The 22,367-nt window shown below is 43.0% G+C and overlaps 1 protein-coding gene and 1 long non-coding RNA gene across 2 annotated transcripts; both read left to right on the top strand.

Annotated features, from left to right (window-relative positions):
* Positions 1 to 1,549: 1,549 nt before the first annotated feature.
* LOC133010541 (protein MIX23-like) lies at positions 1,550 to 22,251 on the top strand (the record flags this gene model as incomplete). The annotated part of the gene is made up of 3 exons (XM_061078129.1): positions 1,550 to 1,690; positions 1,784 to 1,841; positions 22,160 to 22,251. Coding segments are annotated over exons 1-3 (291 nt in total), but the record flags the coding sequence as incomplete, so codon positions are not given.
* LOC133011128 (uncharacterized) lies at positions 11,454 to 12,211 on the top strand. Its single transcript, XR_009680719.1, has 3 exons — positions 11,454 to 11,681; positions 11,907 to 12,004; positions 12,124 to 12,211. It is a non-coding gene; the product is annotated as an uncharacterized LOC133011128 (long non-coding RNA).
* Positions 22,252 to 22,367: the final 116 nt, after the last annotated feature.

The raw sequence follows: 22,367 nt of genomic DNA, 5'->3' as shown, positions 1-22,367 counted from the left end.
TGGAGCACGCTGGAGTGCGACGCTCCCACTCGGCTGTTCCCCACAGCCGAGCGCGCCCCGTCAGATGATTCACGGTGAACGCCACCCTGGCGTCTTCCGAAGCGAAGGTGTGGGGCTGGAGGGCAAACAGGATGGAACAGTTTGTGAGGAACGGGCGGCAGCCCTCCGCGTCCCCGGCGTAGCGTTCAGGAACCCCCACACGAGGCTCCGAGGCGGAAGCAGAGGCAGCCGGGACTGGTAGAGGCTGGACTGGTTCTGGAGGCAGAGGGACAGCTTGAGCAAAAGCTGCGGCGAGTTGTTGGACCTGCGAGGCTAGCAAGGTAACCGCCTGCTCCTGCTTAGTCACCGCCAGTTGAACATCTGCTGAGTTCGAAAGCAGCAGCGCCTCGTGGTGCTGGAGCATCGCCTCTACCTTCTCCAGGCGATCCATCGGCGTGTGCGCTGGGTCCATGTCTGGCCAGATTGTACTGTCACGGGTATGGTGAGGACCCAAATGCAGCACAGGCAGACGAGATCTTAATTGGTAATGAACTTTATTTGTCACTGCAGTCTTAAACAGTTCTTAACAGTGGCAGGGTGAAAAGTCTTTGTTCCCAGTGATCTTCAGCGAGATCTGGCAAGGAGTGAGTCTGGTGTTGCTGAGTGGAGGCAAGGTCCACAGCAGGAGGATTACCTAGATGCAGACAGGATCAGTGGTGAGCTGTGTAGCAGGCCGGAGCAGGTAGCAAGCAGGTAGCAAGCCGGTAGCAGGCAGATAGCAGGCAGATAGCAGGTAGCAGGCCGGAGCAGGTAGCAGGCAGGTAGCAGGCAGATAACAGGTAGCAGGCCGGAGCAGGTAGCAGGCAGGTAGCAGGCAGGTAGCGGGCAGATAACAGGTAGCAGGCCGGAGAGAGAAATGCTGGAGGTCAGGCATTTACGCAAGACAATCTGGCACTGAAGCAGAGACAGGAGCAGGCTTATATGCAGCCAGGGCTGTCACAGGTGTGGAGAGTTGGCCTGATGAGGGGGCGTGGCTAACAGGTAGAGTGGAGCAGAGACAGAGGAGTGGAAAAATACCAGCAGACAGGAGATGAGCAGACTGTGACAATAATGATTTCATAACTTTGTCATTATTTTAATATACAAAGTCATTGTTTTGAGTAATGGTTTTGAACGAGCAATTATTTATTTAAGAGATTAACTCATTATTAGTTTGTAACAAGTCATTATTTGGAGATACTACATCATTATATTTGATAAGTAAATAATTTCTTAACAGTTCCATGTAAATCAAGATGAAGCAACACCTCTGAAACACCCACATGTGTTCCTTTGAAAAACGGTTTTCAACCATGACAAAATCCTCCCAGTGTCCTCAGATGTTCTGTCACGGAAGGGTGTGGAGGTGAAGGTTGAGGTGGAGGTGAAAGTGTGCTCTCCCTGCCTCTAGTTCTGCACGTGTGCACCAGAACAGAGCCACACACAAATACTGTTTGAATGATAAACATATATATATTTGTTTTGGATGGTTTGGAGTTGACCTGAAGCTGCTGGCTGTCTCTGTGTCCCAATGTGGGTTTCTCAGGAGGTGCTGAAGGTGATGCGCACCATGGATGACCACATCGTCCACGGACTGAACACCACCGTTCCCACAGTTTCCTTCTCAGGCAAAGTTGATGCCACACAAACATGCAAACAACTGTATGAATGTGTGAGTGACGACCGAGACTGAAATATAAACCTCCAAAGTGTCTCTTCTAGAGTTTTCTCCACAAGGCATCTTTTGTCCTCTTGCGTCACACAGGTGATGGAGGCCCATCTGAGCAGAGACCAAGCTATCAAGGCCTTTTATAGCCAAACCATCTGAGGTGATGGGACAGCTGGGTGAGGAAAGAGGAAAAGACTGCGAGGACCTGACAGTGTGGTAGAATTCTGGAGATACAAGAGGCTGGAAACAACAAAGTTATCTACGTGTATTTAATAAGGGGCTTTCTGCAGAAAGGATCAACACAGGGAAACCGCAAGGGTCTCAGAGTGAAGATGCAGAACAGTCAGATACACAGATCTTATATACCAGGGGATAGGGCTGTCTCTCTGAGCCAATCCAGACAGGTTCCCATAGGTGGGGGAAGGACAGGAAACTAAACATAACAGCTGATTCACATGTGTTTCCTAAGGTGATTATAAGAGATACACTCCTTCCTTTGATGGGTAATTAAGTCGCAAAAGGTCTCACTGTATTGACGTCATAAACAGTTCCCACCAGAAAACAGCTCAAGTCATCAAACATCTGTTGTATGTAAATACAAGTCATAAAAGTCTCTTGAGAAGCTTCAAACACTTACTGTCCAAATACAAAATACTTTTTTAACCTTGCTTAGTTAATTTTCTACTACATTTCCCTCCTTTTTGTCATTTATTGACAACTTAAGAGAATGAAAAAATCGAATACATCAATTCACCAGGATTTCAAAATACATCATCATCATCATTGAAGTGTAAAACAAACTGCTTTTGTCGTGGACGGTATGCGTCCTTAAATGGGAGGGAGGACTAATAAAAGCAGATTAAACAGACATCACAACATCATTACATTCTTCATCACTATCAAAAGGGTTCTGGGGAGGAAACCAGTCAGGGAGGGGAAACACATCTTATATTATCGTGACTGTAGATCCAATTGGTGTGTCATCTGGCAGAACAAACCATAGGGACACAGCTGGCATGCCCCATAAAGCCCATGGAGGCTACAGTAACTAAACTGTAAGTATAAAGGTGCAGTGTGGGGGAGACATACGTGCTTAAAGAAGTGTGGCATGTTGATACGAGCAAACACTCTCTGTAGCTTCAAAGGGAAACAAATCATCCTATCGCACAGGATGCTTGAAACCCAACAAATCAGACTGGCCCGGGAGATTGGCTTGAATGTTCCAAAAATGAAATTCGTATCAAGAGTTATCAGTCAGCGGGGGATTGATGTCATCAATATTGAGAGAACAGTTCCTCTACTGCCATTCCGACCCAGCTGACTGAAGTGATGCCACTAAGGTCGGCGTTTCATCGTCGTCTTCTCAGCTGTGTGTGTATTATGTGATTCTCCGAGGCAACTATTACCAACAGCTGTGCTGGTCAGCACTGCCCCCTCTTCAACGATCCTTTGTTTTAATTATTCAGTGTGGGTGCAGAAGGTGGATGTTCTGGTTCTGGGACTCTTAGCGACGTTCACTGCCGTGTGGGTTGTTAACAGGATCTGGTACGGTCCTGTCCAGCGTCTGTGTCACCCACTTTTCCGCCTTAGGTCCTTCACTATCACCCAGTTGCCGGGCTTCAGGCCATGAAGTGGTCCACTTGCCAGTTTAGGGAGTGCGTCTTTAACCTGTTTGTGGATGGCAGATAAGGCAGAAGAGAGATTTGAATAATAACGTCGCATTTCATCTTCAAAGAGAATTGTTGAGGGCAATTGTCTTTTAACAGGTCCAATGCCCCAATATTTTCTTAATTATTTTAGTGCCGCACTAACAAATGGAGTCCCATTTCACTGCTGATTTTACTTGGGATTCCCCATCTGGGAATAACTTCAGTGATCAACGCTTTAGCTACGGCAGCTCTGTCTTTCAGAAAACATATAAACTATAACCAACCAATATTTTTTCCCCTCACTCGGTGTTAGCTCAATTAAATCCATCTTCGATCCTTTTAAAACATGATCCTTCCCATGCATTTACTTTGCAAAATGAGGAAACAGATATTTTGGCAAACAAGGTTTCTCATCAGGGCCCACCCACACCCCATGTGTGTGTGTGCAACCACTTCTCTTCCAAAGTCCACGCTCTTCAGCTGTTGCTCTAAGTTGAAGTTCTTGTAGGTCAGCCGTGGGGGTGGTGGGGTCGACCTGTAAGAGAATGTGTGAAAAAGATAGAGCCGGCGAGCAAATGCTTTTGCTGCTACATCCTCCCTGGCATTTCCTTGTGATACTTGGTCATTATTAGAGGTGTGAGCATCACATTTACATACTGCATCCTGTTTGGGGAGGAGGACAGCATCAAGGATCTGAGACACTAGAGCATGATGTGCAATTGGTTTGCCTGATGGTGTAAGGAATTCTCTGTGTTTCCAAATCGTGCCAAAATCATGTACTTTACAAATGCATATCTACTGTCAGTGTAGATGTTAACCCTTTTCCCCTTAGCCAATCTGCATGCTTCAATGAGAGCAGTGAGCTCTGCTGCCTGTGCCGACAGGGAAGCAGGGAGAGGTCGTGCAATCAATGTATCATGTGCTGCTACCACAGTGAAACCAACTTGATTTGCTCCTGTGTCTGAATTGCGGGACGCTGATCCATCCACAAACAGTGTAAATCTTGATTCTGCAACGTTGTTTCCTGTAAGTGTGGTCTGGGGGAACAAACTTAGGTTATTGTTACTACACAATTATGTTGTTCACCATCTCCTTCTGTTGGAAGAAGAGTAGCTGGGTTAAGAACATTACATCTTTTCACAGTGATGTTAGGCATTTCCAACAGAATAGCATGTTATCGATAGCATCATACACATAGCATTTGGGATCAAGTTTTGCTCAGAAAAATGCTACACGTCTCTGTTTACCCCCCTTGATCTGAGTAGCACTGATGTCATCTACTCCCCCTTTCTTGTCATCTGGTTGTGTGAAAGGTCGGTCATGGTCGTGTAGTCATAAAGTCGAGGTCATCTGTAGCGTCAGTTTCAAGTCAATGAAAGCTTTCTCCGCGTCATCAGTCCATGTCACTTTGCTATATGCTTTTAAGCCCGTGTGCGATTGCGCTGAGGGGCTCCTCGAGGACAGCATAGTTAAAATACATTCATAGGAATGACATCACTTATTTCTTTGTAACAGTTTTAGGAATCTTTGAATTACTGTTACACTATTAGGGGAGAGGGAATTTCCCTCTGCTGTGATCACATGCCCTAAAATTTTAACTTGTACATTTACAAACCTATACTTTTACAAACTTATACTTTTACGAACCTTTGCTTTAACAAACTTATACTTTAACAAACTGCAGTTTTTCAGGCTTGCCTTATGTCCTTCTGCATTTAGATGTTTTAGTAGAGCTACAGAATAATTTTCACAATATTCTTCAGTTGGAGCACAAATCACTAATCCTTATATTGTCAACATATCGTAAATGTGCACTTCCTGGTGTTATCTTTAATGATCTTAAGCTTTTTAGTGCCTGGTTGTAAATGGTCAGTGATTCACAATAGCCTTGACGAGGCATGTGAATGTATAACTTTCTCTGTTGAACTCAAATGTAAACCAGTATTATATGTCTTTATCAATTTAAAAACTGAAGAATGCATTTGCCCGATCAACAACAGAGAATCATTTATAATCCTTCAGAACTTGCTAAAGGATTGTTTTAAGAATTTGGAACCGACGAAGCGCATTGTTGTACTGCGGCGTTGACAACATACAAATTTTGGATGAATCGCAAATCATCAGTTTGTGTTTTATCAAAAATACTTTCCACCGGAAAAAATCAGAGTGTGCACTAGTAAATCCTTGCAAGGAACAATTACACCTGCTCTCAATAGAGAGTTGAAAACTGGTGTAATACCATCGATGGCTTTCTGTAACAGTAGATATTGTCAGATCATGGTGTAATAACCACAGGTTCCATGTGTTAATTAAACCCACATCATGATTACCTCTGAGCCCTTAAAATGTTGTTTGTATAAACTAAATATGCATGTGCATATTGGGCTTCTGTATTTGTGTCTGGTACCATTTAAACAACCTTGAAAGTGTAAATAACAGATGTAAATCATTTTCTAAACACTTTAAAAAATTGATTTTTCTTAACCACGGGATCTGATATCTTTTCCCAAATGTCAGCATTGACACATTTTTGTATCCACGGTCGCAAGTCTTGCCATTCATCATTTTTGTTTTTGACTGCAAGTCATGTGAGTGTGAACCAGGAACATCAAAAAAGGAAAGCATCCTCTGAACATCTTTGAAGGAACTGAGAGGGTGACTACAGTAACAGCACATCTATGTTCTTTCCAGAACATGCAACTTAGTGTTGAATTTTCTTCTAAAAAACAAAAAAAAATCATTTACTTCTATGATAAGTGTTTTTAGTGTTTGTGTGGTGCATTCACCCTCTTGATGTGTGAGGTGTTCCTCATGGTCTCGTTCTCTGCTCAAAGATGCTGGTTCCTCCCTCTCCTCCATCCCCGCCTCGGTTCATTCAGCCTTGTAATTCATCAATCAATTTTTGTTTTGCCCAATGTCCCTTCTCTCCACAGAGAAAACAAATGTCCCAATCATCGTTTCCACATGCGTCCCCCCTCCTTCCTTGAAATCCTCTTCTTCTGCATCGCGATGTACCTATGAACATCTTCAGTGAGGCTTTATGCAGATCAGTCTCTCTTTCTTCTTCTTATTCGCATGAACTGTATGTGCTTTTATTAAGCTCTTCCTGAGTCCCACTTGATGCCTGTACGTTTTAACAGGCTGGCAACTTCAGGTCACTTCAAGAATTCGCGATTCGGGCTGGATCCTGTCCCAGTCCATATAGCCCACTTGTCTGGTGCGAGGTGAAGAGAGGAGTTATGGGTCTGGAACGTCATTAGCTGGAAAAGGTTGTTGTGGAACCTGGGCTCCTGCCTGTGGAACATCCGCTTCTGGTGGAGCTTGGTGTTGTTCTGGTTGTCGTCTTGTCGGCGGGGAAGAGTCGAGGTCGGGAACCTGCATTTTGAGACACTGAGACATTTGTGAGGTGTTAACTGTCCCTGCCAGTGTATGTTTTCTGTCCCTATGATGCAATTCTTCTAACCACATTCAACATACATTCCTATCTGCCTGAAATTTTAAATTTACTTTTCTGGCCTAACTTACTATTTCGTTCTCCTCTAGATTTAGTCTCAGCTGTTTCAGCTGTCTTAAAAAACTCTCTCTCTCTCTGGAAACCCACAGTCTCTCATTCCTCATTCACACTTGAAACAAACTTAGTGCTTTGTCACCATAGTTCTTTCACATGAAGTTCACATAAGGATTACTCAGTTCAGTTCCATAATCCAAATCTTATATTTTTCATTTACCTATGTAAAGAATTTTTTTTAAATTTTATTTTAAGTAGTTACCTTAAGTCTTCAATCAATCTCCAAAACGCTATCGTAAGGAGCAAATAGGAAACTTGTTAATATAAACATCATCTAAATAATGTAATACCTCCAATATTATATAACCAACAGTAATTTTCTCTTGTAATAACTTGGTTGCTGTTAGTTTCTCAATTCATCTCTTTTTTTTTTTTTCTTTTTTTTTATATCTTTTTTTTAAAAATACACCTTCAAATATTCTGCCTCACCAACACAAATCATAGTGCCTTAAAGAAGTTCTCTACATGCGCGCGTCTTCGAGACTTGTTTCACACAATGCAAATACAACTCAGTATTATGTCCTCTCTGTGGTTGTGTTATTTAACAAACTCGTTTTTAAGGTACCTCGTCAGTCTACCTTCCAGGTTTCTTCTAAACCTTGGTTAAAAATTTACAGGGCTTTCTCCAGGCAGGGCTGTCTGGAGGATCCCGATTCCCTCTTAGACCAACTTCTCTGTAACACTATGTTCTGCTTGGTATATATTACACTTGAAATCTCAGATTCTCACCAGATAGATCGCAGCGCTGAGACAATCCGGCTCGGGTCTAGGTCCCTGCATCTCACCCGTGGGGAGGTTAAGTTTGGAAACTTTTTTCCAAGATGATCAGTCAACCGTAGACACCGAGTCCAGATGCGTCCAGACGTGCGATCCCACTTCTGACACCAAATTGTGGTAGAATTCTGGAGATACAAGAGGCTGGAAACAACAAAGTTATCTACGTGTATTTAATAAGGGGCTTTCTGCAGAAAGGATCAACACAGGGAAACCGCAAGGGTCTCAGAGTGAAGATGCAGAACAGTCAGATACACAGATCTTATATACCAGGGGATAGGGCTGTCTCTCTGAGCCAATCCAGACAGGTTCCCATAGGTGGGGGAAGGACAGGAAACTAAACATAACAGCTGATTCACATGTGTTTCCTAAGGTGATTATAAGAGATACACTCCTTCCTTTGATGGGTAATTAAGTCGCAAAAGGTCTCACTGTATTGACGTCATAAACAGTTCCCACCAGAAAACAGCTCAAGTCATCAAACATCTGTTGTATGTAAATACAAGTCATAAAAGTCTCTTGAGAAGCTTCAAACACTTACTGTCCAAATACAAAATACTTTTTTAACCTTGCTTAGTTAATTTTCTACTACAACAGTCATCAAACAACTCAGGAAGGAGCAGACCAAAGTACGTCCTGTCTTTTATATAAAAAAAAAAGACCCTCAAAGCTGTAAGTTGTGTTTTTTCAGAACGACGACAAGGTGGCACTATATTCTGAAATTAAGTGTTTACAGCGCTTTGCCTTCACTGCCGGTAGTTGAGTCAGGACTGATAAGAACCAATCAGGAAGTGAATGTTGATGACTGGGTCATTGTCTTCAAATGTCTGCGTTTCTGTCGTCCACACATCAACAGTTTTCAAAATAAAACAGGGGCCGGGCCATTTCCAAACTTCACCATTTAGGTGAGCAAAAACTATGGTGTAGTGTAAAGTAGTCACAGTGATGCATTGTGTATAACTGTCGTGTGGATGTAGCCTGAGACGTCCACCTTGTGACATTGTTTATTAGTAGTGGTTTAAAGTAGTTGCAACAAAAACAGTGATAAAGTCTGTTTGACAAACTGAAGGTATGGACTTTTAAACAAAGGGATGAAAGGGAGAGTCTAATGGAACACACTATTGAGCATTATGGGAAATCTGCTCTTCCAAATACCACAAATGACCAGTAAAATAGTTTCTATTCATTTTTTGATTAACCCTTTTTTATTAAAATATTAATGATTGGAACAGAATTATGTCTGTTAAATTTAAAGACTAATCACATGTTTTTCTTTACCCCCAGATTCAGTAACTTCTTTTAAATCACATTTTGACATGTGATGTTATCTTTTTATTCTTACAGATTGCTAATTATTATTTTTTGCACTTGTGCAATGTTGCCCCTTTTTTATTGATTCTTCTTATTTGTATTTGTTGTTATGGCTTTTACGTGATGATATCTTCTTATTACACATTGTACATCAAATATAATGATTTCATAACTTTGTCATTATTTTAATATACAAAGTCATTGTATTGATTTAAGGTTTTGAATTAGCAATTATTTATTTAAGAGATTAACTCATTATTAGTTTGCAACAAGTCATTATTTGGAGATACTACATCATTATATCTTATCGGTAGATCATTTTTTATCAGTTCCATGGAAATCAAGATAAGCATCACCTCTGACACACCCACATGTGTTCCTTGGAAAAACGGTGTTCAACCATGAGAAGATCCTCCCATTGTCCTCAGATGTTCTGTCACAGAAGGGTGTGGAGGTGGAGGTGGAGGTGGAGGTGTGCTCTCCCTGCCTCTGGCTCTGCATGTGTGCACAAGAACAAAGCCACAACACAAATACAGTTTGAATGATAAACATGTAAATATTCCACGTTTTTACTTTGATGTACTTGTCGTAGGGCTTTCATCGGATCAACTTAAAATTTAGACGAGTTTCATCACAACAATATGGAGATCTAAAGTTATCAAAAAAAATCAACTTTTTGTCAGAGCGTGTGACCGTGGCGTTGCGTCAAAGTGTATTAAAGGCCATCAAAACACGGGCGTCTGTATCTCGGACATATTTGGTCCGATCAAGACCAAACTGGACACATAAGACAAGAGTCACGACCTGAAGACATCGACGCAGAAATCGTGACTTAGAAGCACAGCGCCCCCTGGTGGCAGCAGGAAATGTCTTGTTTTTGGTAAGTCTTACACTTGTAAGTATTCCTCCTCATCCACTTTGCGCAACCATGTCAAACTGTGTCAAATGGGTCTCAAGACATTGATAATGAAGATATAAGATTACTGTGACTTTTTGTCATACGCCATATTAATGGGGGGGCATCAAAGTTCATCAACTCGCCATGACACACGAAATTGCTATAACTTCGGTGTTCAAGGTTCAATCTCCCTCAAACTACATGTGTGTAGCAACAGCCCCCCCCTGAAGACATTCAGGTGGTTTTAAGGAATGGGCGTGGCAAAATAACTGACTAGCGCCCCCTAAAGGCCAGCCCCGGCACTACGATTGGCCTACTTCTACAAAAATCGACAGGGACATGTGTCTTTTCATGACAAAGAAATAAGTCTCTTGGATACATATGCTAGAGTAAACAGGAAGGCGGCCCACTGCATGAAAAGAAGCGTTTGTGTCAATCTGTGTCGCAGAGAAGTGTTGGCACATCCTTCGGTTAACGACTTTCACACGTATCTGCAGGCAGCAAAGGAAACGCTCAGGGTTCCTGCAGTTGTCAAGCCTGTGAGCTGTTGAGATTTGACCCCCCTGCTCCAACGCCTAGAGGACGCTTTCACATGCAAATGACAATGCTCTGAGCTTCACAAATGCAAATCAGTTTCCCTGAGAGCAGATAACACCAATGTGTAAGAGGCACCAACAAACTATCTGGCTGAGTAAACCAGGCTTAAAATAAATATTAAACCTGAAATTTTAAATTGTTCTTAAGTAAGTAAGTGTGCTATAATGAATTATATTGTATACCACGAACAAAGGTCAATGCAGTCAAAAGAAATGAAACAATGCACTTTATTTCAAATTTTTATTGTCATCCAAAACAATCCTAAATCTCAACAACTGTACAGAGTGGCATGATTACAGTCACTTTTTCAATTGTGCTGGTTAAATGCACAGAGGAAGTGTTAACCACACCTCTACCAGCAAATAAATGATGCTGGGTATGATCATCTGTGTCCTGTAAGCTCCAAACTTCTACTGGCTTTCCATAAAAATATCTGTCCTCCCAAAATACTGGCATCAAATTCACATGTCAATGGCAAACTAAGCTGTTCCATGAATATTAAATGGTACCTTTTCACCACTACTTTCAAAATTGCTATGAAACATTCATTGATTTAATGATTTATTTTGTCAGTGTAATATTTAATCCCCCATGGACTGCACAGTGACAAAACACAGCAGCCGGCTGTTTGGATACAACATACATATCCACTCAGTTTGATTATTATTTTAAATATAAAGGAGACACAATATAGAGCTTAAATTCCTTCATAATTTGAACTTCAATTGTCTAATTGTTGTTATTAAACTTTCTCAGTATTCCATTAAAACAGTCAACACTTTTATCCAAAGCGACTTACAATAAGTGCATTCAACTATAAGGTTACGAACACAGAACAGCGTGAATCATGTGTGTAAATGTACTAAACACCACAAAAAATAAACCTGGCCTCGGTCAAATACTCATCCCATATGAAGTAACCGCTGCTCACGTCACCCGCTCGCGTCATCAGCTGATGGACTCGTCCAATCACAGCCTCGTAAACACAGTGCAGCAGCGTCGAGTGTCCCGCAGACAGGAAGCGGGTCGTGTTTAGCTTGTCCCGTACGAGTGACTCTGTTTTCGGGGTAAATAACTTGCTGAAGTCGACACGACGCTGTTCCCTGGAGGAGAAGATGAGTGCGTGGGAAGCAGAGCCGCGGGCCCGGTGTGGACGAGTCGAGCCGGAGAAGACGGGCGCACAGTCCCTGAGTTACGGTGAGAGCTAAGCTAGAGACGCCATGCTAACTACTAAGCTAACCCTACATCTGAAAGCATGTCCGCCACTCTTTGGGATAGCGAGAAAGTTGCTAAAATACGAATACAGCATCGAGTGCTGGAGCAGATCTAGTGCATGTGTAAATATGTATGAATTACTTAGATGTAACAGTTTGTTCTCGTTAAGTTTTTTCATCAACGTGACTTTTCTGTATGTTTTTACAGCCTCAGCCCCCCCCCCCACACACACACACAAACAAAGAGGCGTTAGGCTGAGACGCTGAAAGTCCGGATTTAAAGTGCAGAAAATTAAGCCATTGAATGTAAGTAACTGTTTATGAATTGTTTTGGTGTTTTTTTGCTGTGGATCTTCCAACGGTGATGCAGCGCGGCTATTTCCGTTTATTAATAATAAAGTCATGTTACATGTGTTGTTTTCCAGCTGCCTGTCCATGACGTACAAAGACACACTATGAGCCAGTATGATCCGACCAGACCTTACATCAGCATTGAGGAGTAGTCGGAGAAGAAAGAGGGTAAGGTTATATTCATTAAATAATTTTCCAGTTACATGTAAAGGTGTATGTTGTCATTGAGGGCTTTAACATGCTCAAAAATGTTTTAAACTTTGCAGGGAGCTAGGTAGTGGTGAAAATTTACGTATTTTGGAGTATTTGGAAAAAGGCGTGGCATTATTTTACAAGATGGCGCCACGAACGGCTGCCTCGGTGTGTTGGTGCGCACTTTTGTGTTTGTTTTTAGTATTTAATTCTGTTTACTGCGAACCTACTCAGATTACTTTTACGATGGACGAGCTTCTAACCATCAGGGACACAACACCATCCGATTTATGTCCCAACTTTCTCGCTTCTTCCGTGGATTTAGTGGACTTAATCATCAAAGGTGCGGTGGTCCTCGGACACGCAGCGAGACTCTGGCGGAGACGACGAGGGAAGCGTGCTGGGGCCCTGGTGCGCTTCAGGGAGCGGGGATTACGCTCACCTCTCCCGAGCATCCTCCTCTCCAATGTCCGCTCGCTGTGTAATAAGATGGACGAACTGCGCCTCCTCACCCGGACAAATAGAGACTTTTCCCTTTCTTCTGTCTTGTGTTTCACGGAATCGTGGCTGACAGAAGCCACAGCGGACTCCGCCGCACAGCTGACCGGCTTCCAGCTGTTACGCGCGGACCGTGACCCGATCCTCTCACACAAGGCAAAAGGCGGAGGGATTTGTTTTTATATAAACCAGGGCTGGTGCAGCGACGTGAAAGTCATTTTACAGTCCTGTTCTCCTGACCTGGAAACTTTTTTCATAACCTGCAGACCGTTCTACTCTCCCCGTGAATTCACGTCTTTCATCCTGGCTGGAGTTTACATCCCCCCGCAAGCTGACGTGCGCGAGGCACAACGACAACTCGCCGAGCAGGTACTGGGGGTGGAGAGGAGGAGAGAGAACACTTATTCCCCTGTTATTGTCCTCTGGGACTTTAATAAGGGGAACCTATCTCAGGAACTTCCGAAATACAAACAGTTAGTAAAATGCCCGACCAGGGGGGAGAACACTCTGGATCACTGCTACAGCACCATCAGCAAGGCGTATCATGCCGTTTCCCGCGCTGCTCTGGGCCTGTCCGACCACGCTCTCATTCACCTGATCCCGGCTTACAGGCAGAAACTCAAACTTTGTAAACCTGCTGTGCTGAGATCAAAGAACTGGAGCAACAGAGAAGCTGTGGAGGAGCTGCGTGACTGCCTGGACAACACTGACTGGGACATTTTTAAAACTGCTTCAACCAGCCTGGACGAATACACAGATGCTGTGACGTCATACATCAGCTTCTGTGAAGACCGATGTATTCCAACACGCACCAGGGTGAGCTATAACAACAACAAGCCCTGGTTCACAGCAAAACTCAAACAGCTTCGTTTGGAGAAGGAGGCGGCCTTCAAGAGTGGGGACATGGATAGTTTCAGACTGGCTAAATACTTGTTTGGCAAGGAGATTAAGAAGGCCAAACGCCAGTATTCAAAGAAGCTGGAACAACAATTTGCAGCCAACGACTCCTCGTCAGTCTGGAAGGGGCTGCGGGTGATCACCGGCTGCAGAACCATATCCCCCCACTCTGTGGAGGACCTGAAACTGGCAAACGAACTGAATGACTTCTACTGCAGATTCGACGAACAATGGACCAGGTCTAAAGGCCGACTTATAGTCGTTTTTTACGCACGCACGCACGCACGCAGCTTCTACGGACTCATTTTGGTTTATAGTTCCCCCACAGTTGCGCGTGTTGCAACGCACTAGCCGGAGTAATGTTTTTTGTTGAAGTCGGCTCTTCTTCGTGTGTAGTACACGTTTATTTACATCGCCACGGCGGCTCCTCAGAGACTTTTTCTGGCGGACAAATCCGCCGGTCAGTGACGGGTTATACTAGTGGTCATAGTTTCGGATCTTTTCTGCCAAGTGCTCTTCTATTTTGGTCCATATTCGTTCTTCTAAATCTCCCGTGGTTTCCGCAGTTTCCGGGCATGAAACCGGAAATGCGACACCGGACGGGATGTAGCAGGCAGACCAATCACAAGCCTTGCGGGCTGCGAGAGGCTCGCGTCGCTTTGTCGTATAGTTAGAAAAATTGGCTGACGCACGCAAGCCGCAGGAGGGGCCCCGCAAGTACGCGAGGAGCATGTTGCATCTCTTGCGTGCGTGCGTGCGTGCGTAAAAAGCCGAGTATAAATCGGCCTTAACCCACACTCCCAGCCCCATAGCTATCACAACTCTTCACCCCAGCCTGGAAAAAGACTCTACCCCTCCCCCCACAAAATGGCCCCTGACTGCCCCCTCCCCCCATCACACCTCTCTCAATTCAGGAGAGAGATGTAAACAAGCTGCTGAAGAAACTGAACCCCCGCAAGGCAGCTGGACCCGACACTGTCTCCCCCCCACACACTGAGGCACTGTGCAGACCAGCTCTCTCCAGTGTTCACGGACATCTTTAACACCTCACTGGCTGAATGTGTTGTACCCGCCTGCCTCAAAACATCCACCGTCATCCCCGTTCCCAAGAAGCAGAGGATCACAGGCCTTAATGACTACAGACCTGTCGCCCTGACCTCTGTAGTAATGAAGACCTTTGAGCGCCTCGTGCTGACCCACCTCAAGACCATAACCAACCACCTCCTCGACCCACTGCAGTTCGCCTACAGAGCCAACAGGTCCGTAGACGATGCAGTCAACATGGGACTCCACTTCATCCTCCAGCACCTCGACTCCCCCAGCACCTACGCCAGGATCCTGTTTGTGGACTTCAGCTCCGCATTCAACACTATCGCCCCAGCTCTTCTCCGGGACAAGCTGACACAGCTGAGCGTGCCTGAGCCCACCTGCAGGTGGATCTCTAACTTCCTGACTGACAGGAAGCAGCCATGAGGCTGGGCAAGCTTGTCCCGAAAGTGATGGTTGAGTTCTACACTGCCATCATTGAGTCCATCCTCACCTCATCTATCACCGTCTGCTTCGCTGCCCCCACTGCCAAGGACAAGGGCAGACTGCAGCGGATCATAAGGTCAGCGGAGAAGGTCATCGGCTGTGACCTGCCGGCTCTCCTAGACCTGTTCCACTCCAGGACCAGTAAGAGGGCAGGCAAGATCATTGCTGATACTTCCCATCCCGGTCACCACCTGTTCCAGAGACTTCCCTCCGGAAAAAGGTTCCGGGCCATTAGGACTACGACCTCACGCCATCTGAACAGTTTTTTCCCCGTGGCAGTGGGGCTCACAAACAAGCCCCCTGCATCACACTGACTATGCACCGCACTGACTCTACCCCACCACACCCCACCCTCTGCACATAATTTATAATTCATAACTCAGGGTTTCCCCCAGTGCTGTATAGGCCTGGCGGACCGCCAGGCTTTTCTCCCCCCCCCGCCAGGCTAAGTGTCGCTTGTTTTTTTTATTTAAAAAATAAATAAAAATCCGTCACTCGCGCACATCAACAACACTTCACTTCCTCATTGAGCCCCGATCCCCAAGCAACCATCCTATTGGTCCGAACATTCACATGTCCCACCCAGACGCCTTCACTGACCCTCGGACATCAGAACGCTCCTTTAACACAGTGTTTTACTGAACATACGTCCCCTTCACTGACCCTCAGACATCAGAACGCTCCTTCAACACAGTGTTTTACTGAACATAAGTCAAAACCAAACATAAACATAAACCTAGTCCGTTACACGATTAGGTTGCAGCTATTGGGTATTATTTATTTAAAAATAGGGTACTTCTTATTTCATACATTTTCCACAAATGTGAGGAGGACTCAAATAGCCCTACAAAGTTCTGTGTTTAATTTATTTCAAAGTAGGCCGACACTTGCCTGTGTATTTTGTTTGTTTGTTATTTTGTTGCTTGTCTGTTTGAGTAGCTGGCTGAAAGCAAAGAAGTAGTAGGCTTACCTGTTATTGGTAACCTAACTGTTATGGTTCATTGTTTCTGAAATAAGAGGACTGACTGCTATGTTCACAGCAAACTTGAATTTTTTTTAATATTAAGTAGGGCTGCCACTAACGACTATTTTTCTATCGATTAATCTGACGACTATTTTATCGATTAGTCGATTAATCTAAACGATTAATTTTCCTCCAAAAAAATCAAATTGACCATTTCAATTCAGTTAATTTTATTTTGATAACAACAAACTGTATGTCACCATATAATGCAGCACAAAACAAAATGTAAATAAAAGCTCAAATATTAAAGTGCAAAACTGTAGGTTTAAACTAGCAACTCCAACGTGATAAAAATAAATAAAAAAGAGGGCTTATAAGTTAAGTCAGCAGTGCAACTCAAAAAGATATCAAAGTATCTATTTAACCCCTTATCAAAATAAAAAAGTTAGGTGTGCATATTAAACAAAGTGCAACATGTTTAGAGTATAAGAAACAATGGTGTCCAGCTCAAAATCCGACTCAACAACCCCCCCCCTGCCCCCCCGCGGGTGCCTTCTAGCAGCCCTACCACCAGGCTTAGCAAGTTTTCTGGGGGAAACCCTGTAACTTATATACTACTGGCACTATCACCAATCTCTGCACCTTCGCACAGCACGTGCCCATAACTCTTTTACTCTGTTACTGTATATATGTATATATACTTTATTTTATTTTATTCTATTTGATTTATTCTATTTCTTATATATTGTTGTTTTTTATATTGTTGTTTTATGTTCAAAAGTAATGCACCAATGACACCAAGGCAAATTCCTATATGTGCAAACATACCTGGCAAATAAAAGAATTCTGATTCTGATTCTGATTCTGAAAGAGCAAAAGACTGCGAGGACCTGACAGTCATCAAACAACTCAGGAAGGAGCAGACCAAAGTATGACCTGTCTTTTATATAAAAAGAAAAACACCTCAAAGCTGTAAGATGTGTTTTTTCAGAACGACAAGTTGGAAATTTATTCTGAAATTAAGTGTTTACAGCGCTTTGCCTTCACTGCCGTTAGTTGAGTCAGGACTGATAAGAACCAATCAGGAAGTGAATGTTGATGACTGGGTCATTGTCTTCAAATGTCTGCGTTTCTGTCGTCCACACTACAACATTTTTCAAAATAAAACAGGGGCCGGGCCATTTCCAAAGTTCACCATTTAGGTGAGCAACAACTTGGGTGTAGTGTAAAGTAGTCGCAGTGATGCATTGTGTATAACTGTCGTGTGGATGTAGCCTGAGACGTCCACCTTGTGACATTGTTTATTAGTAGTGGTTTAAAGTAGTTGCAACAAAAACAGTGATAAAGTCTATTTTACAAACTGAAGGTATGGACTTTTAAACAAAGTGATGAAAAGGAGAGTAAGATGTAAGATCTTGTGTTTTAACGGCTTGTCCCATACTAGAGACTAAAAGTCACAATATTTCAGCCTCAGTTGCTTCGACTTCTTTTCTGTTTATTTACATTCACTCTTTGGTGGTTTTGTTTGGTTTTGATTAAGTTCTCCTCTGTATCAGCAACAGAAATCTAAGACACTGAGAAACATTTATTCAGGAGAATTTAATGAAACTATCTGACCTGCAACTGCTCTTCCAATTACCACAAATGACCAGTAAAATGGTTTCTATTTTTTTTTATTAACCCTATTTTATTAAAATATTAATGATTGGAACAGAATCATGTCTGTTAAATTTAAAGACTAATCACTTGTTTTTCTTTATCCCCATATTCAGTAACTTCTTTTAAATCACATTTTGACATGTGATGTCATCTTTTATACTTATATATTGCTAATTATTATTTTTTGCTCTGGTGCAATGCTGTCTCCTTTTAATTAGGGCCCGAGCATCTCCGGTGGGAGGCCCTATTGAAATTGAAAGGATTATTCTGAGTGTAGTGAAAGGGCTTTTTGAGGGCTTTCCCATGCTCAAATATGTTTTAAACTTTGCAGTAAGGCAGAAATGTGTGAAAATTTACGTATTCTGGAGTATTTGGAAATAGGCGTGGCAAAATAGCTCAACAGCGCCACCTACGGATAAGCCCCTCATTAAGCATTCACCGATCCTCACGAAAAAAAAGACAGTTGTGTATCATGACCAGAGGCACAAAAAATTCTGTCAGTGCGTTATGAAAAACGCAACAGGAAGCCCGCCATTTTGGATTTAGTGGCCATTTTCGCCATATTGCATATTTTTACTTTGATGGACTTGTCGTAGGGCTTTTATCAGATCAACTTAAAATTTAGATGAGTGTCATCACAACAAAATGGAGATCTAAAGTTATTTGAATTTTAACATTTAGTCATACCATGTGACCATGGCCTGGCGTCAAAGTTTGATTACACGCCATCCAAACACGAGCTTCTGTATCTCTGGTTATTAATATTATTATTATTTTTATCATTATTATTAATAAAAATTATAAGAAGAAGAAGAAGAAGAAAGAAAATACATAATCAATTTCACAAATAGACAAATGTAGCCTTCTGCAAATAATCACAACATAACTAAGACAAAAGTGTTGGTTTTGTCACACCTCTGCACACACGTACGCACACACACACACACAGTTATTGTGACATCAAAGGACATACCTTTTACTGGCATGAATTTACTGGAGACATTCTCGAACTTCAACCATGGTTATTATTTACCTCACCCTAAATCTAAATTTAACTTAACCTTAAAACCATTCAATGATTTATTGCGAGGACTTGTTTTTTGTCCTCATGAGAAAGACAAGTCTAGATAATGTGAAAGGACCACACACACAAACAAGCACACACAAACACATGAATTATACTTAACCCACAAATGAGCAGATATGAGATGAAGTTATTGATTCCTCGTTTCTTCATAGGGCAGATAGGGCTGCAGAAGTCATTGGTTCAGCAGAAGAAGCCGCACTGAGTGGAGTTGCAGCAGGGACAGCTTGAGACAACTTGTGATTATTAGGGCCCGAGCACTGATCAAAGGTCAGGTGAGGTTCTATCGAAATTGTAATTAGGGCCCGAGCCCCGAAATCGGTGGGAGGCCCTTTTGAAATTGAAATGATTCTTATTATTAACATTTCTTCGTACAAATGAATTGTCTTTTTGAGGGCTTTACCATGCTCAAAAAAGTTTTAAACTTTGCAGGGAGCTAGGCAGTGGTGAAAATGTACGTATTCTGGAGTATTTGGAAATAGGCGTGGCAAAAAAGCTCACCAGCGCCACCTACGGATAAGCCCCTCATTTAGCATTAACCGATCCTCACGATAAAAATGGTTGTGTATCATGACCAGACGCACAAAAAAGTCTCTCAGTGCATTATGAAAAACGCAACAGGAAGTCCGCCATTTTGGATTTAGTGGCCATTTTGGCCATATGCCACGTTTTTTTAGACGTCATTTAGACGAGTGTCATCACAACAATATGGAGTACTAAAGTTATCAAAAAAATCAATTTTTCGTCAGAGTGTGTGACCTCGGCGTTGCGTCAAAGTTTGATTAAACGCCATCAAAACACGGGCGTCTGTATCTCGGACATATTTAGTCCAATCGAGTCCAAACTAGACACATAAGACAAAAGTCGCGACTTGATGACATCAACACAGAAATCGTGACAGAGAAGCACAGCGCCCCCTGGTGGCAGCAGGAAATGTCTTGTTTTTGGTAAGTCTTACACTTGTAAGTATTCCTCCTCATCCACTTTGCGCAACCATGTCAAACTATGTCAAATGGGTCTCAAGACATTGATAATGAAGATATGAGATTACTGTGACTTTTCGTCAAACGCCATATTAATGGGGGGGATCAAAGTTCATCAACTCGCCATGACACACGAAATTGCTATAACTTCGGTGTTCAAGGTTCAATCTCCCTCAAACTACATGTGTGTAGCAACAGCCCCCCGTTGAAGACATTCAGGTGGTTTTAAGGAATGGGCGTGGCAAAATAACTGACTAGCGCCCCCTAAAGGCCAGCCCCGGCACTACGATTGGCCTACTTCTACAAAAATCAACAGGGACATGTGTCTTTTCATGACAAAGAAATAAGTCTCTTGGATACATATGCTAGAGTCAACAGGAAGGCCGCCATTTTGGATTTAGTGGCCATTTTGGCCATATTCCGCATATTTACTTTGATATACTTGTCGTAGGGCTTTCATCAGATCAACTTACAATTTAGATGAGTATCTTCACAACAAGATGGAGATCTAAAGTTATTTGAATTTTAACATTTAGTCATACCATGTGACCATGGCCTGGCGTCAAAGTTTGATTACACGCCATCGAAACACGAGCTTCTGTATCTCAGGCATATTTGGTTCAATCAACTCCAAACTAGGCATGTAAGACAAGAGTCGCAACCTGAAGACATCTACAAAGACAGCATGACTTCAAATCACAGCGCCACCTGCTGGCTACAGGAAGTGAAGCGTTTATCCTTGCCGCAGTGCGCAAACGCATGCAACGCGGAGACGAGCGCTTGGTCATCGAACGCTGTCTCTTCCCCGACCGCAACAGACTTGAAACGCGCGTGTGCTCGGGCCCGTTAGTGCCCAATTTCCATAGAACCTCATCTGACCTTTGATCAGTGCTCGGGCCCTAATAATCACAAGTTGTCTCAAGCTGTCCCTGCTGCAACTCCACTCAGTGCGGCTACTTCTGCTGAACCAATGACTTCTGCAGAACTATCTGCCCTATGAAGAAACGAGGAATCAATACTGTTGGGGAAGGCCCAGTGATCTGACTTACAACAATGAGTCATAAAGCGTGAGACTTGCCTCGGGAAACCCCTCACAACAAAATTCCAGCATGGAGATCTTATCTCCATGTGAGAGAAAATCACTTCCTGGCTCCAATACTGTAAGCCGCTCCCTGAGACTTGACTTCTGACCTTTCAATTGGCCGAAGGCCACACTGACCCCTGACCCCCCCTCCAAGGAGGCCGGCCTCCTCTCAGGGGTACAAGACTGCTGACCTCCCAGAAATCATTCTCTTTTTCCTCCGATGCTGACGTTCCCACCAGGCCTGTGCTCGAACTTAGAAGCCTTCACTGTTTATTAAGTAATCGTTAATATTAAAATATTGACATTATTAATTTGACATTTATCATTATGAGACTGATATTTATAGCTTGATATCGTTGGTCCCTGTTACCAGGGTGGTGCCCCTCTACGATAAGTCATGGCCTTATCATTTTTTAAATTATTTTTAATAAATAATCTTTTATTATTTTTATAATCATATTTCATGATTATTAATAATTAGCCAACGTCAAGTCTACTCCTATTGCACAACAATAACTTCATCTCATATCTGCTCATTTGTGGGTTAAGTATAATTCATGTGTTTGTGTGTGCTTGTTTGTGTGTGTGGTCCTTTCACATTATCTAGACTTGTCTTTCTCATGAGGACAAGAAACAAGTCCTCGCAATAAATCATTGAATTGTTTTAAGGTTAAGTTAAATTTAGATTTAGGGTGAGGTAAATAATAACCATGTTCCGACTTGTTGTCGTTCTGAAAAAACACATCTTACAGCTTTGAGGTGTTTTTCTTTTTATACAAAAGACAGGACGTACTTTGGTCTGCTCCTTCCTGAGTTGTTTGATGACTGTCAGGTCCTCGCAGTCTTTTGCTCTTTCCTCACCCAGCTGTCCCATCACCGCAGATGGTTTGCCTATAAAGGCCTTGATAGCTTGGTCTCTGCTCAGATGGGCCTCCATCACCTGTGTGAGCCACAAGGTTTATATTTCAGTCTCGGTCGTCACTCACACATTCATACAGTTGTTTGCATATTTGTGTGGCATCAACTTTGCCTGAGAAGGAAACTGTGGGAACGGTGGTGTTCAGTCCCTGGACGATGTGGTCATACATGGTGCGCATCACCTTCAGCACCTCCTGAGAAACCCACAGTGGGACACAGAGACAGCCAGCAGCTTCAGGTCAACTCCAAACCATCCAAAACAAACATATATTTATCATTCAAACAGTATTTGTGTGTGGCTCTGTGATGGGACAGCTGGGTGAGGAAAGAGCAAAAGACTGCGAGGACCTGACAGTCATCAAACAACTCAGGAAGGAGCAGACCAAAGTACGTCCTGTCTTTTGTATAAAAAGAAAAACACCTCAAAGCTGTAAGATGTGTTTTTTCAGAACGACAACAAGTCGGAACTATATTCTGAAATTAAGTGTTTGCAGCGCTTTGCCTTC

Source organism: Limanda limanda, chromosome 9, assembly GCF_963576545.1.
Source record: "Limanda limanda chromosome 9, fLimLim1.1, whole genome shotgun sequence".
In the NCBI taxonomy this organism is placed as follows: Eukaryota; Metazoa; Chordata; class Actinopteri; order Pleuronectiformes; family Pleuronectidae; genus Limanda; species Limanda limanda.
Note: the sequence above shows the minus strand (reverse complement) of the source record. Positions and strands in the feature narration are given on the sequence as shown.